We start from the raw sequence: 17,427 nt of genomic DNA, 5'->3' as shown, positions 1-17,427 counted from the left end.
ACATATTTTGAAAATGCAAAAAAAATATGAAAAGGGAAGGCATCACAAATATGTATGGAGATTCTCTATCCTGGAAATATACAGCTTTGTATACACTCTAAAAAAACGGGCACAGACTTGAAAACTAGAAACAGCCCAAATATTCATCAACTGGTAAGTGGATAAACTGTGGTATATGCTACATGAAGGAATGCTACTCAGTGATAAAAAGGAAAGGAATTCTTAATCATCCAACAACATAAATGAATCTCAAATGCATTATGCTAAGTGAAAGAAGCCAGACTTGGAAGATTAGACTCATGATTCCACTTCTGTACCACTCTGAAAAAGGTAAAACCATAGGAATAAAAAATAGATTAGTGGTCACTGGAGTCCAGTGGGGAAAGGGAGGAGGAGATTGACAGAGGGACACAAGGAAATTTGGGGTGTGATGGAAATATTCCACATCTTGTTGTAGTGGTGATTACATGCCAGTGACAGTATGCATATGTCAAAATTCATAGGGCCTCCCTGGTGGCGCAGTGGTTGAGAGTCCGCCTGCCGATGCAGGGGATACGGGTTCGTGCCCCGGTCTGGGAGGATCCCATATGCCGCGGAGCGGCTGGGCCCGTGAGCCATGGCCGCTGAGCCTGCGCATCCGGAGCCTGTGCTCCGCAGCGGGAGAGGCCACAACAGTGAGAGGCCCGCGTACCGCAAAAAAAAAAAAAAAAAATTCATAGCACTGTGCACTTTTAAAAGGTGAGTTTTACTCTATGTATATTATACCTCAATAACTGTGACTTAAAAAAATTTTTTTAACTGTTTTCATTTTTTAAAAAGTATTTATTTATTTATTTATTTTTGCCTGTGTCAGGTCTTAGTTGCTGCATGCAGGCTCTCTAGTTATGGTGTGCAGGCTTAGTTGCTCTGCGGCATATAGGATCTTAGTTCCTTGACCAGGGATCAAACCTGCATCCCCTGCATTAGAAGGCGGATTCTTAACCACTGGACCACCAGGGAAGTCCCGCCTTTAAAAAACTGATACAAGTTCTGTCCTAAGACTAAAGGCTGTTGGGAAAGGCTGCATAAAAACAACTACAGTAATATAATAAGTAAGAAATTTTAAATATAATTGTTACAGAAGCAAAGTCAGTAAGAATGGCTCTAGGTTTACTCTGGTGGAGGGAAAAGTGAAGACTGTTAGAAATAAATATAGGAATGGCAAACAAAGAGTGCAAAAATTAAAGGAGAAGTAAGTTAATAATAATAATAAAGTAATATCACATGTATTGGCTCATTTATTTTTCATGAGTAAATGGAATGACTCAGAAAGGCATGAAAGAGAGAGGAGGGGAAGATTGGTGAAAGTATTTAAACACACACACACACACACACACACACACACACAGAAGCAAATTTAAGAGGTCTTTAAGCTGAGGAAAGGACTTTGAAGTGGCCTTTGGGTGTTGCCTGATATTGAGCCCCCAAGTCCACGAAGCTTTCTGAAAACTCCATATGAATATAACTTTCATCCTGAGACTGACTCCTATCTCAGTTATCTTTGGTACAATTATCTTTGATAAGTATTGTGTCAAGATATTTATTATGTAAATAAGCTAGGGCACCATGTAAAACGTAATTAGTATCTCACAGCTGTTTCTAAATAATTAAATCACACAACTCTGGGGCTTGTGATGAATGAACTTGTTTTAAAAAAAAAAGTGTAGATTTTACATCCTCTATAAGCAGTTTGAGGGTAAACATTCACAACAAGCACAATGTCTAGCTCAGTGGCCACTTACATAGGATGTGGCCAGTGATGTCTTGTTGATTTGATTTAATGTTGATTTTAGTTATCAGCACCCAGAACAGTATGCAAAAAAAGTAGCTTCTAATAAATCTCGAACTATTTGATCATGAATGAGCATTCTTCTAAAATTCGTCATTTGTTCTGTTTCAATTCCACACATCATTCATTACAACTTTTGTTCTATATCCTTTAGTTTTAAAGGAGAAGATCATGGAAATTAAAAAGCAATTAGGAGAAATGGAAAACAAATTTGTCCAGGTAATGATAAATTGTCTTTATAACTAAGGAAGAAATACAGTTCTTCAAAGAAATCTCAAATTTTAGTGAATGGAATCCAAAATTCAATGAAAGAGACTCAGAATTTTAGACCTAGATGGGAACTTACTATTATTTAGTCTACGCCCTTATTTTCAGAAGAGAAAAGCGTAACTCAAAAACATGAAGTGACTTGTTCATATTTCCACATGAAAAGAACCAGTCTTATCCTTGCTCCCCCATTAAAAAATAGTTTTTTCTTCTAGCAAAAGTAATGCATGCTTATTTTAATAATTAAAACATTATAGAACTAGTTCATATAAAAAAGAAAAATAATCCCACTCCCTAAAAAATAAAGTGAACATTTTAGTATATTTATATTCTCCTAAATTTTTCTATACATATATTATCATTATTATTATTTTAATGGGATTATATTATATACATTGTTTTGCAACTTGCTTTTTTTCACTTAGCATTTTTTTCTTCAACAACTTTCTATGCCACTAGGTGTCATTTTACTTTTTCACTGTTTATGTGATGTAGGATTTGATTTTGGGGTTTATTAAATTTATTTTGTTAACTATTTGGGGCTTTATAATCAATGTTTACCATCACAAACTATGCCTCAGAAATCCATATCTTTTCTTGCTTTTGCAAGTACTTATTTAAGAATCAATTTCTAGAAATGGCACCTCCAGAACCCATCTTTCTTGAATCCCAGAACACTTTTATTTCTGCTCTGGCTTTGCTTTTCAACATACCCTGCAAGTCAATTATGGAATGATTAATTAAAAACCTTTCATAGCATTATTTACTCAGGACATATGTACAGTTGGCATTCACATCTTAGAAGAGGATGGTTTGCTTTCAGCCCATGTCTTGATCTTACTGATAGAAACCAACCTAAACCACCTGTTCTCTCTGATAACTTAAAGGAAACATGGGAAGAAAGGAGGAACCAGACACTTTTTGCAGACGCTCTTTTGCTAAACCATAAGGCCCAGGTATTCAAACTAACACAATGAAGACTTACATTTATATATTATAAATTTAAAATATTTAGAAAAGCATAGTTTTCTTTTTTTCTCAGAAACATACTATGTTTCTCCAACTAGTGTCCTGGTAGAAGTTTAAGGATCAAGGAGAGAGTAATGGATAGAGAAAAAGATGATTTATAATAAGCTGCTATTATGTAAATTTATATTTTAAAGCATTGAAAATAATTTATTAATCTTTTGGTGATACCTCCTGCAATTTATCACGATTGCACCATGAATTTGTTCTAAGAGGAAGGATTTTACTGAATAAAAAGTAAGTTTCAATGAAGCCTGTTGTACACAGGAGGTATCAGAGGTATCAGAATAAGTAAGGTTTTATTGTATAAACCAAAAAATATAACTTCTATTTTACCCAAAATTGTGGGTGTCTTTTTAGGATGATGCTTGTAATGAAGCTCATGAATTAAAGGAAAAACTTGTTGCAAGAATAGAGGTAAGATTTCACAGTTACACAAGTTCAAATAATGATAGAATAAAATGACTTAAATCTACACAGAGAGGTAATTCTTTCCCTAGAAGTTGAGAGTGTGCCACATACAGGTCTCTCTGTAGCCTTTTCACCTCTTCTCCCCTCCTGACGTTCTGCTTTGGGCCGACAGAAGATCTCACAGGTGTGGTGTACTTCCAAGCTCTCATACCCCTGGGCTGCTTCTACAGTTCCTCCATCTGGAGCTTATCCTCCATGTCTACATATTATCCACTCTTCAAGGCTCAGCTCAAATGTCCTCTCATCTCCCAGACCTCCCTTAATCTCCCCTAGCCAGAAAAATGACTCCATCTCGGAACTCCTCCCGCAAGATTTTGTATATGGAGGTAAATGTGAATGGCTGAATGAAACAGTGAATGAATGAATCAACCTGTCACTTGTTCAGAGGTGCCTAATCATCCCACCTATCTAGATAGAGTAGATGGTACCACCACCAAACCTCAGCTACTGTGTCATCACATTATTTACTTTCTTTTTAGCATGTATTTTAGTCTATAATATCTAATGTATATATGTGTTTAGTTGTTTATTGCTTGTCACCCAACCCCTGTAAATGCACATGTAATTCTTTGCCCATTTTGTTAAAAAAACACATGTGCAATAGAATGCCCATTCCTTGTCTATTTTGTTACCTGCTGTATCCTAAAATTGTGCCTGGTAGGAGTCAGTCAATAAATATGTTTTGCATAGATGAACAAATTGAATAGATTAATTCAATAAAAGGATAATTATCTTTCTATCTGAATAATCCAGTAGTTAAGAATTAGCAGGTGGGTTTCATTTAATTTTCTACCATGGTGCTACCTCACTCTGTGAATGTGTAAGTTTCTTAGGTGAGTACGCACCTGCCAGTGACCTCCTCATGTGATTCATATGTGATTGCAGTGTGGGCCCCTGAACTGTTCCGGAGGAAAGGCACTCTGCATCATCTCCAATTTTTCTTTAGTGATTGCTCTTTTCTTCGCAGAACTTTTGCAAGGATATGACTCTGCTGAATACAAAGTTTGGGAGGTACCAAATGCAAGAAGGGAAAACAGACTCTCAGAGTCCTGAAGAAATGGGCATGGAAGAAAGGGAGCCCCTGCTTCCTCAGGATTCACCACCCCCCTTAGGGCAGAACTCTCCTCCCTGCATTACAATGTGGTAAGTTAGAGATAGGGACCTCTGGGGGCTGACAGAGTCCCCAAAATGAATGGACTATAGTAAGATTGAATTTCCTCAAGGGTTGACTAAGAATTTATCTTTTTTAAAAAATAAATATTTATTATTGTTCTTTAAAAGTCTATTTGTTTATTAAGCCATAGTATTTTTCTTCTTATTTTTTAAATTCTCAATCAGTATTTTCTTTTATTTATTTATTTATTTATTGGCCCCATTGCACGGCTTGTGGGATCGTAGTTCCCCAACCAGGGATCGAACCCGGGACCTGGCAGTGAAAGCACCAAGTCCTAACCACTGGACTTCCAGGGAATTCCCAAGACACATACCTATTGCATTAGATATATAGATAATAGATATTTCTTTCCTATTGTTTTAGATAACTATATATACATAAATCTTAAAGGATGGTGTCTGCAAGTTATGATGCAGCCACCTCCACTGAAAGAACGTACCCACTAAGCAGATTTGAAAACCTTTGTTTAATGGACAGGATGCCTCCCCCTTGTACGATTTTGAAGACGTACATACTGTCAAATTCTGACTCTTTGGATCTCTTTCTGGAGATGCCACACTATCATATATGCCCTGAGTAGTACTCTCCTCTAAGAAAGCTTTATTTTTAGCTTTTTATTTTGCTTTATTCTTTCATTAGAGAAGATATGAAAGTTAAGTAGAATCTGGCTATGTTTTCACACACAAACATATATGTGCACAGGTATTGAGTTAAATCAATTTTTTATAAAATGGTATAAAAACCATTTTATCTCTTAAGAAAGAAAAGAAAAAAAAAGAAAGAAAGCTTTTTTGATTCTTTAATCCCCAACCACCAACCCAAGCAGAGTCTTCGGCTCTCTTTTTTTTTTTTTTTTTTTGTGGTACGTGGGCCTCTCACTGTTGTGGCCTCTTCCGTTGTGGAGCACAGGCTCCGGATGTGCAGGCTCAGCGGCCATGGCTCACGGGCCTAGCCGCTCCACGGCATGTGGGATCTTCCCAGACCGGGGCACAAACCCGTGTCCCCTGCATTGGCAGGCGGACTCTCAACCACCAGGGAAGCCCCGGCTCTCTCTTTTGAGTGTACACACTGTACCTGACACATAATCCTGACAAAGTACCCATGGCATATTATTGCAATTAAATTATTTGTATTGTAGTCTTCTCTTAATACTCCATGGGCTACTTGAAGACAAGATCTTGATCACTGGGGGATATGAAATATAAAATATGTTCATCATGCTCAACAAATATTAAATTAATTTATTTATTAATTAAATTAATAAGTGAAGAGTAATGTCAGTGGTGGAGTAAAGACCCCAGAAAATTTCCTCCTCCATAAAATCAATGAGAGAGCTGGAAAAAATTGTCAGAATCAGCTTTTTCAGAATTCTGGAAATTAAGGATTTAGTATCCAGACTCTATAAAGAACTCTTAGAACTGAACAACAAAAGGACAAACAGTCTAATTTTTAATATGAGCAAAAAACTTGAATAGACATTTCTTTACAGAAGATACACAAATGGCCAAAAAGCACATGAAAAGATTTTCAGTGAAAAAGCATAGTGAAAACATTATTGGTCATTGGGGAAATGCAAATCAAAATCATGAGATATTGGGAATTCCCTGGTGGTCCAGTGGTTAGGACTTGGTGCTTTCACTGTCAGAGCCTGGGTTAGATCCCTGGTCAAGGAACTAAGATCCCACAAGCAGCACAGCACGGACAGAAAAAAAAAGAAAGAAAGAAATCATAAATCATAAGATATCACTTTACAGCACTAAGATAACTGTAATTAAAAAGACAGACAATGACAAGCATTGGAGAGGATGTGGAGAAATCAGAATCCTCAGACATTACTAATGGGATAGTAATAGGTTAAACTGATTAAATAGGTGAACAAATGTGGTATATCCACACAATGGAGTATTATTCAGCCACAAAAAAGAATAAAGTTACCTATACATGCTGCAACATGAATGACCCTTGAAAACATTACACTAAGTGAAAGAAGTCAGACCCAAAAAGCCACATGTTATATTATTTTATTCATATGAAGTATTCAAAATAGGAAAATCCAGGTAGAAAATAGATTAGTGGTTGCCAGGCCTAGGGATTGTAGGAAATTGGGAGTAACTGTTCTTTTGGGGAATTTTGATGAAAATTTCCTGGAATTAGATAATGGTGATGGTTGTACAACCTTGTAAATAAACCAAAAGCCACTGAATTGTACACTTTAACGGGTAAATATTATGGCATGTGAATTATATCTCAAAAACAGACAAATAAGTAAATAAGTGAATGTGTTTTGATGATCACTTAATTGTGTTACATGGGCAGTTAATCCAGTTGAGTTGGCCATCATTCATCACATCATTACATCCTAGTTAAGATTGCCTGAGACCTTGTCCAGTCTCTTGTCAGATAACTGGTAACACACTGGTTCCATTTAAGCATATTTATACATTATCTTTTTTGAGGAGGTTTATCTTACAGACTAAGTCAATCATTCTGTATCAATTTTCCTGTTTTTAGCTTCAGAGCGTGGCCTCTTTCTGGTATTATCCCCAATCCCTCAGTTCCGTTATAGTCTTCCCCTATGTATTGACCACAAATAATGTGAACATTCTGGAAAAAAGATTAGAGGTTTTATGCATGGCAAGTTTTTTTTAATTGAAGTATAATTGATTTACAATGTTATGCATGGCAAGTTTTGAAAAATAAATAAATAAATAGTATTCAAAAGTCAAAAGAATGTTTTTATTCTTTACAGAAGATAAATTCAAAATGAATAATACTATTAATGACACTAACCTTTGGTTTTTATACAGGTGATATCATGAAAAAACTTATTTTGATTTAGTAGCTATGATGTTTTCCAAAGAAAAATGTCTGAGCCTTTTAAAATAAATATTATACATGTTCCTTTATTTGCTGAATAATAGAAAACAAATTTTTAACTTTAAGTTATATCATATAGACTTGTAAATAAAAATCAAGTGATTCAGTAGTATCAAGAAATAGATCTGAATCCATCCATACCTGGAGTGTTCACTGAAGGAAAGGGAAAACTAGAAGGACACATTCTAAACCAAAAGAAAAACAAACCAAAGAAAAACAAAATAAAAGAAAAAACAAAAAATTAAAATAAAATAGAAAGAATGAATAAATGAAAGGAGGAAAGGTAAGAAAGAAAAAAGAAAACTTAGCTGATTATATTAAAGTGATGGGATTATGGTTTTTTCATTTCTCTGTTTTCCAAGTTATCTGTAATTTAGAAAAAAACTATTTTCTCTTTAAAAAATTAATGTTAGGACTTTCCTGGTGTTCCAGTGGCTAAGACTCTGTACTCCCAATGCAGGGGGCCTGGGTTTGATCCCTGGTCAGGGAACTAGATCCCACATGCCACAACTAAGACCTGGCACAGCCAAATAAAAAAAAAAATTTTTAATTAATGTTAAAATGTGTTTCTTTGAGAATGTTCCACCTTAGCATTTCTGAAGATGATTAATATTGGAATTTATTTACTAGATATGTTTTGGTAGTGAGTCATTTTTCTTTTCATAAGAAAGAACAAATCTAGATTTAGTGCTCCCTGAGGACAGGACATCTCTGCTTCACCTTAGCAGCCATCAAAGTCTCTTCATAATAGAGTATTTTAAGAACATTGGCTCTTTAATAAATGTGTGAAGTAGAAGCAATGATTTGTGTAACTGCCAAGAGATAGTCAGTGGCAATAATGCCAATAAACTTGGCTCAGGTTCATGGAATCCACTGAGTTGGGTCACAAAATAGATCCATAGCTAGCTTTAACTGTGCTCTAGACTTGCTCTTCTGAAATCTATTATAGAAGGTAATTATCTCCAAGCAACTGGATTACCTGTGACATTTCTTTTGTTCTTTGTGTTCTTCTGGATTTTCCAGATCTTCTACCCCAATCATGTATTGCATTTATAATTAGAAAATAATAATGCAAGGACTTCAAAGCAAATAACTAAAATACAAAAAGGGCATGTCTGGTGCTGGGATAAAACTGTTGATAGAGAGAGCTGAACTCCACTTGTCACATGGTATTTAGTACCCTGATAGAGAGAGCTAAATTCCACTTGTCACATGGTATTTTGTACCCTGAGGAAAATCTAACTGCCTGTGCCTTTATTTCCCCCAAATAGGCATCCTGTACCTCACAAGTGAGGTAGAGATGGCAATAACTACTAGAATGTGAGAAGAACATTTCAAAGGAAAGAGCCCCACAGTAACCCAGGGATTCATTGTTTCATGGCTTTAGAATCTTAGAATTCCAATGCCAGCCCTACGATGGACTTAGGTCTATCTAATCCAAGTTCCTTCTTTTGCAATGTCAACAGAGTTTAAGAGAAATTCAGTTACTTACTTGAATTTATGGAGCTACATGGGTGGAGGAACCAGGAGTCACATCAGTGTGGTTTTCTTCAGAACGTTCTTTATTTGTTTGTTTGTTTACTTATCTATCGATTGATGTATAGCTGATATATAATATTATATTAATTTCAGGTGTACAATATAGTGATTCAATACTTTTATAGATTATACTGCATTAAAATTTATTACAAAATAATGGCTATATTTCCCTGTACTATACAATATATCTTTGTTGCTTATTCTTTTCTTTTTCTTTTTTATTTTTTTTTTGCGGTACGCGGGCCTCTCACTGTTGTGGCCTCTCCCGTTGCGGAGCACAGGCTCTGGACGCGCAGGCTCAGCGGTCATGGCTCATGGGCCCAGCTGCTCCGCGGCATGTGGGATCCTCCCGGACCGGGGCACGAACCCGTGTCCCCTGCATCGGCAGGCGGACTCTCAACCACTGCACCACCAGGGAAGCCTGCTTATTCATTTTATACATAATAGTTTGAGTCTTTTAACCTCTATCCCTATCTTGCCCTTCCTCCCTTCCCTCTCCCCACTGGTAACCACTAGTTTGTTCTCTGTATCCTTCAGAATGTTCTTAACACAGATGTTTTTCTTTCCTTCTAGCAAATGTGCACTGAGGATTTTCATCATGTTTATGTCCTCATCTTCACGGGAGTTCCATGTTACATACTATTTTTTGATGCTACGTTTATTTTTGAAAAGGTGCTCCCTACAATGCTTGGGTGCTGCAGAATGTGGGAACTGCGGGAGATTATTGCCCCTTTCTTGAATTTGGAAGTGGAAGACTTGTTACCCTCCTAAAGATACTGTTACCCTACTGACTTTCTTCCTAATAAAATTCTGGCTGTTCCTATATTACAGTGGTAAACTTATTTTTTTAAAAACACTATAGGGTGTTTTGCAAAGGACATTGTAGTTATGTGGAAATTGGTTGATAACAGAAAAAAATGAAAACAATTTATCTTTATCCTCATGACTCACAATGACATCTTGAATCTTTGCATGCATTTTAAAAAAAATTTTATTTATTTTATTTATTTATTTTTGGCTGCGTTGGGTCTTCGCTGCCGCACGCGGGCTTTCTCCAGTTGTGTCGACGGGTTTCTCCTTGCGGTGGCTTCTCTTGTTGTGGAGCACGGGCTCTAGGCGCACAGGCTTCAGTAGTTGTGGTGCATGGGCTCAGTAGCTGTGGCTTGCAGGCCCCAGAGCGCAGGCTCAGTAGTTGTAGTGCCCGGGCTTAGCTGCTCTGCAGCATGTGGGAACCTCCCGGACCAGGGCTCGAACCCCTGTCCCCTGCACTGGCAGGCAGACTCCCAACCGCTGCACCACCAGGGAAGCCCCTGCATACATTTTTTAAAACATTTCCTTCAAACCACTAGCCTCTCTTCTCTCCCACCCCCAAGGACACTGAGACTATCAGACATTAGCTTTCATGGGTGGTTGTTTCCCCCATTTTGACCTCTGATGTCTCAGAAAAGAAAGCACAGAATTCCTGCCCATTTTTACTTCAGTCAAACTGGGTCCATATTTTGAATGTAGTAGACATTTTTTGGTCTTGCTCCCTACCATTCATTTCTCCTTTTGGTAACAGTACCCTGATTTTGCTTTGAAAGAACTTTCTTTTCTCAGTGCGCATAGTTATAGGTGGCTTTTCAGTCTTCCTATTGTTCTCTGTTCCTATCTTCCTATTAACAAGAAGAAGGAATGTTCCCTGTCTTCCTATTAGCAAGAGTTGGGGATATGCTGAATCAGACATTCTCTAAGAATAAGAATTTTGAGAACAATCATACAAAGAAGGAAAATGATGGGAACTTCAATTTTGTGAACTAGCCCATGTCTTTTTCTGCTTAAGGTAGCCAGAGTTGGTTCTGTAGCGTAAGAATAAGAATTTTGAGAACAATCATACAAAGAAGGAAAATGATGGGAACTTCAATTTTGTGAACTAGCCCATGTCTTTTTCTGCTTAAGGTAGCCAGAGTTGGTTCTGTAGCGTATTTAAAAAGGAAGTCTAAAAAACAAAACAAAACAAAAAAAACAAAACGAAGTCTAATTGATACAGTAGTTTTGAAAGCCAGACTGGAGCATTTTTATCCCTAGCTTTGTAGGTAATGGGGAAATAGTGAATATTATTTGCAATATGAAAAATAGTTATAATTGAACAGTGCAAGATTAGTAGAACCATGAAGAATGAACTGGAGTAGGTGGGTGAGAGATCAGTTAAACGGCCATTCAGTGGTTCAGGTGAGCTAAAGAGGTGGGAATGGGGATAAAAAGGAGATGATGATATTGTAAGGGTGGATTTTATGATATTTGCTTGGGTGATGGATGTGGGGTTGGAAGGATGCTGACAGATGGAGGTGTGGAATGCAGTTCAGTTCTCCTCACATTGAATAGGTCTTGAAGGATAGATACTATTTTCATGGAAGAGATTGAGGAAAAGGCATTTCAGAGAAAATAACAGCATGAGTAAAATTTGAGCCATGGACAGAAGGCAGAATCAAGAAACTTGGTTGAGCAAATTGCTCAACAAACCAGTTTGTATGTTCCTTTTTCCCAGTCCCCTGCATCGGCAGGCGGACTCTCAACCACTGTGCCACCACGCTTTTTTTCTTTAATTAAAAAAAAAAAATTGGGGACTTCCCTGGCAGTCCAGTGATTAGGGCTCCGCTCTTCCACTGCAGGGGCCAGGGGTTTGATCCCTGGTCGAGGAACTAAGATCCCACGACCTACATGGCGTGGCCAAAAAAAAATTTATACAATTTTTAAAGGTTACTTTCCACTTACAGTTACTACAAAATATTGGCTATATTCCCTGGGTTGTATAATACATCCCTGAGCCTATCTTACACCCAGTAGTTTGTGCCTCCCACTTTCCCACCCCCATAGTGCCCTCCCCCACACACTGATAACCATTAGTTTGTTCTCTATATCTGAGTCTGCTTATTTTTTGCTATATTCACTAGTTTGTTGTATTTTTAATATTCTACACATAAGCGATATCATACAAATACTGATTTGTCTTTCTCTGACTTATTTCACTTAGCATAATGCCCTCCAAGTCCATCCATGTTGCTGCAAATGGCAAAATTTCATTTTTTTTATGGCTGAGTAGTGTTCCATTGTATATATACACCACATCTTCTTTATCCATTCATCTGTTGATGGACACTTAGGTTGCTTCCGTATCTTGGCAATTGTAAATAATGCTGCTATGAATATTGGGGTGCATGTATCTCTTTGAATTAGTGTTTTTTGGGGGGATATACCCAGGAGTGGAATTTCTGGGTCATACGGTAGTTCTGTTTTTAGTTTCTTGAGAAACCTCCACACTGTTTTCCACAGTGGCAGCACCAATTTACATTCCCACCAACAGTATAGCTTGTACATTCCTTTAAAACAAACACTCGGGCCTCCCTGGTGGCGCAGTGGTTGAGAGTCCGCCTGCTGATGCAGGGGATACGGGTTCGTGCCCCGGTCTGGGAGGATCTCATATGCCGCGGAGCGGCTGGGCCCGTGAGCCATGGCCGCTGAGCCTGCGCATCCAGAGCCTGTGCTCCGCAACGGGAGAGGCCACAACAGTGAGAGGCCTGCGTACCGCAAAAAAAAAAAAAAAAAAAAAAACAAACAAACACTCGACCTTGTTCATTTCATGGTCATTCTAGTCCATCGGCTGGATGCATCAGAATCACTTGGAGAGCTTTATATAGTAGAGATTTCCAACCCTGCCCCCAGATATTTAGATTCAGCAGAACTAATATGGGGCCCGGAACTTTATTTTTAAAAATCTCTCCAGCTGAATCTAATACAGATCCCAAATTTGGGAACCATGCTATGGTACACCTTATGACAATGCTGTGCACACAGTAGTTACTCAGTAAATACCTGTTGAAGTAAATTAAATTAGGTGCTCTTATCTTTGTGGCCTCCCTATCACCTCATTTAGTGTTACATTCAATATTTGTTCAAAAATTTTCATCATAGCCATTTTCCCAGTGTCCCCACATCTTCTCACACCCTTGAAGTAACTGTCAGGTCCTTTACTATCTTTTTGTTTTAACCTTCCAGGAATCACCAGGCCCTTCCAATTCTTCTACAGAAAATTTTCTCAGATCGGTCCCTGTTGTTTGCAGTTATAATGTTTCCATTCTGATAGGTCTTATCATACAAATGGATTATTGCTGAGAAAAGCCAGCCTATTGTTTCCACTTCCATAAACTGCTATTATTCACCAAGCTTAGAAAAGAATAGACTCCAAATGCCACTTTTATCCTGATAGTCTACAGCCAGCAAGCTACATCGGTAGCCAGAAATGTGAAATTTGCTTGTGAGTGACTCTAAAGCTGTGATATTTACCAGAATTCCACAGAGACTTTTAATTATACACTTGCCTTAGCATCACCTCCAGAAATTCTGAATCTTTAGATCTAGGGTGAATCGCTAATATTTTCTATTTTAATCATTTCTCCTAACATTTCGTGGGGCTCAAAGTTTAAGAACTACCATGCTATGCTATGGGCAAAAGTTACCTGGAATTACAGTTTGGCTGAGATCCCATACAAGGTTAAACAAGAGGTTAGTAACTTTGGGGGGCAGGCAGGGGGAATCAGGATATGGGGGGAGGGAATTTCCAGGACACACGGAAAGGAGAAAAGCCAAAAGCTCTGGGAACAATGCGTAATGTATTTAAAAGGTCTTGTGATAGTGAGAGAATATGCTGACAGATTAAAAAAAGTCACAGACTTGTTTACAGATAAAAAGACTGTTCAGGCCAATTTGTAGACAGAACTTGGTGTATGTTTTTTATAACCTTTAGGTAAATTATCATTGCTGGATACAGTATCAGCTGATTTATTTGTAAAACCAAAAATAGAAGCATTGAGTTTAAGTAGCTCAAATAAAACTAAAAGTCTTGCAAGAATCATATGACACTAGTGATGAAGTAAGGTAGGGGAACTAGATTATTTTGAAGACTAAATTAATATTTTACTAACTTCCAAGATACACTTTATTAGGATTTTCACTAAGAGGGAATCATTTTCCCTGGGGGATGAATACCCTTAAAGTGGAAATGGTGCTATTTCACATCAATTTATTTTCAATTTGTCAGCATCTCAAGCTGGAAAGCAGGATGTCACAATGTTCTCTATTGAGAGAGGGAAACACTTTGTAAAGTACCGTAATATTAAGATGATATAATTGTCTACATGTGGTAATTCAGTTCACTGCTGCTTTGGTTGGTGTTTTGTTTCAGATCTTTAAAATGCTGTATTCAACTGAGTCAACTGCTATGCTCAAGATCACTTACAAAAAAATGTTGACATCACTTTACAACATGGTCTTGATTTGGGGCTACGAGGAAAGAAAATGAGTGGTCACAGAATCTCCACTTGTCATGTTTTTTTTGAGTGAAGACAGCTATGCTGTAGTGAAAAAAGCTTTAAACTTGGGTTCAATGTTGAGTTACAGTCATGACCTGCTGTCAACTGTATGCCTATCTCCACCTCTCCCACACCCTCACAGCCCCACCCCAAAAGGGATCCAAGCACTGTTCCCCAGCTGCCCAGAGCGCTGGCTGCTGAGAGCTCACAACTAGATCTTCCCTTGCAATTACCTTTGGTCAAAGAGACCTGCTTCACCTAAGGTTCCTCTCTTTTCTTGTATCCAGTGACTGATCCAGGCCAGGGTACATTTCAGAAGGGCCATCCCAGACTCAGAGCTCCCCATAGGATCGGTTAAGGTCTCTAGTGTAACCGTACAGCAGTTCGATTTCTCCCTCTCTCCAGTCCTGTTCCCACCATACCCCTGAAATGCGATGATCTTGAGAGCATTCTCCAATAAACCTAAACTCCGGTCTTCATTTCAAGGTCCACTTCAGGGAAACTTGACTGAAGATACCTGTGGAAATGAAGACTAACCAAATGAGGGTAAACAAAGGCTATTTACTCAGAGCTTCCTAAAGAAAGCAAGGGAGTCAACTGCCAACACGTGCGTTTCAACAGAGACTCAGGAAGGCAGAGGAGTGGGAAAGCTTTATATTGGAAAAAGAGGAAGGCTTCAGGTGTGCCCTAACTCAGCGGTCCCCAACCTTTTTGGCACCAGGGACCGGTTTCATGGAAGACAATTTTTCCAGGGACTGGCAGGTGGGGGATGGTTTCGGGATGATTCAAGTGCATTACATTTATTGTGCACTTTATTTCTATTATTATTACATTGTAATATATAATGGAATGATTATACAACTCACCATAATGCAGAATCAGTGGGAGACCTGAGCTTGTTTTCACTTGCCACTCACTGATACGGTTTTGATATGAGTCTGCAAGCAATTGATTTATTGCGGTCTCTGTGCAGTCGAACCTCTCTGCTAATGATAACCTGTATTTGCAGCCACTTCCCAGCACTAGCATCACTGCCTCAGCTCCACCTCAGATCATCAGGCATTAGATTCTCATAAGGAGCGTGCAGCCTAGATACCTCGCATGCGCAGTTCACAGTAGGGTTCTTCCCCCTTGAGAATCTAATGCCGCAGCTGATCTGACAGGAGGCGGAGTTAGGTGGTAATGCGAGCGATGGGGAGCGGCTGTAAATACAGATGAAGCTTCGCTTCCTCGGCCGCCACTCACCTCCTGCTGTGCGGCCGGGTTCCTAACAGGCCATGGACTGGTACTGGTCCGTGGCCTGGGGGTTGGGGACCCCCGCCCTAACTGAAGGCTGTTGGCCTGAGGAAGATGCAGGTGGGCTGATCAGAAGCGGGGCATCCTATAATGGTTAGGGGTGCATGTTTGACTTTCTCTGGTTGGTCCTAAGTTAAAAAGGGGGACAAAAACTAGGGAAGCTGTCAGTTATTAACCACATCTTTGTTTACACATGTATAAATTGAGGAAAATAATATCTGCCTCATGAGATAGTTGGATTAAAGGACCTGTTTTTTTTCTTTTTTTGGCTGCTTTGGGTCTTTGTTGCTGTTTGTGGGCTTTCTCTAGTTGCGGAGAGTGGGGGCTACTCTTCCTTGAGGTGCGCGGGCTTCTCATTGCGGTGGCTTCTCTTGTTGCGGAGCACGGGCTCTAGTCACACAGGCTTCAGTAGTTGTGGCATGCGGGCTCAGTAGTTGTGGCTTGCGGGCTCTAGAACACAGGTTCAGCAGTTGTGGCGCACGGGCTTAGTTGCTCCACGGCATGTGGAATCTTCCCGGATCAGGGCTCAAACCTGTGTCCCCTGCATGGGCAGGCAGATTCTTAGCCATTGCGCCACCAGGGAAGCCCCTGATGTTTGTTAGGTTGTAGGGTGTTAATATTATTATTACTAATTATTATTATCATTATCATTATTATCATAGACAATATTTTTAAACATGTGAGATTACCTTATTAAGAATTTGGAGTCTGATCTAATAGGGAAGAAATGAATTTGAATATACTTCCTGATATACTATATCCTGATGTAAAAATGAAAAAACCACAAATTTTGACTCCTTTCTTTTTCATGTTTTGCTCACAGTCTGGCAGAAAATCTTGTTGATTCTACCTTAAAACATATTCGGAATTCAGCCACTTCTCACCACCTCCCTGATACCAACTACCCTGCAAGCCACCATTATTGCAAACATCCACCAATTGTCTCCTTGAGTCCCCCGATTCTTCCCTTGCCCACAGGTAATACAGCAGTCGGAGTGATATGGTTATAATGTAGGTCAGATCACGTCATCCCTCTGCTCCAAAACCCTTCAATGGCTTCCCATTTCTTTCAGAGTAAAAGCCCAAGTCCTTATGATGGCCTTCAATGGCCTGTGTTTGGCCTTCCAGTAGCTCCCTCACCTCACCCTGTTCTCGCCCAATTGATCACATCACTCCAGTTTCACTGTCCGTCTTGCTATTCCTGGATCACAGCAGACACACTCACCTCCAGGGTTTTGCCCTGGTTGGCCCCTCTGCCCGGCAGTCTCTTCCCCTGAATATCCAAATGGCTAACTCCTACAGGGCCTTCAAATCTTAGCTCAAATGTCATCTTCTTGGCTATAATCAAAAAGACAGATAATAAGTTTTTGGTGAGGATGTGGAGAAATTGGAACCCTGACGTATTACTGATGGTAATGTAAAATGATACAGCCACTTAGGAAAATGGTTCCCCCAAAAGTTAACACAGAGTTACCATATGACCTAGTAATTTCACTTCTAGGTTATATCCAAAAGAATTGAAAACATACGTCCACACAAAAACCTGTATATGAATGTTCATAGCAACATTTGAGAACAGCTAAAAAGTGGAAACAACTCAA

General features: G+C 38.9%; 1 protein-coding gene across 1 annotated transcript in view; it reads left to right on the top strand.

The window, feature by feature from the left end:
- The window catches only part of SMCO2 (single-pass membrane protein with coiled-coil domains 2), a gene marked incomplete at both ends in the record, with an annotated part of 29,815 nt that extends 19,862 nt beyond the window's left edge, over positions 1 to 9,953 (top strand). The window contains 5 exon segments of the mRNA XM_079714966.1: positions 1,991 to 2,047; positions 3,482 to 3,538; positions 4,560 to 4,735; positions 9,756 to 9,778; positions 9,781 to 9,953. Coding sequence (XP_079571092.1) covers positions 1,991 to 2,047; positions 3,482 to 3,538; positions 4,560 to 4,735; positions 9,756 to 9,778; positions 9,781 to 9,953 — 486 coding nt within the window.
- Between the last annotated feature and the right edge of the window lie 7,474 nt (positions 9,954 to 17,427).

The sequence above is a fragment of the Hyperoodon ampullatus genome (assembly GCF_949752795.1).
Source record: "Hyperoodon ampullatus genome assembly, chromosome: 11".
Taxonomy (NCBI): Eukaryota; Metazoa; Chordata; class Mammalia; order Artiodactyla; family Ziphiidae; genus Hyperoodon; species Hyperoodon ampullatus.
The sequence above is the reverse complement of the archived record's forward strand: the minus strand, read 5'-3'. Positions and strand labels throughout refer to the sequence as shown.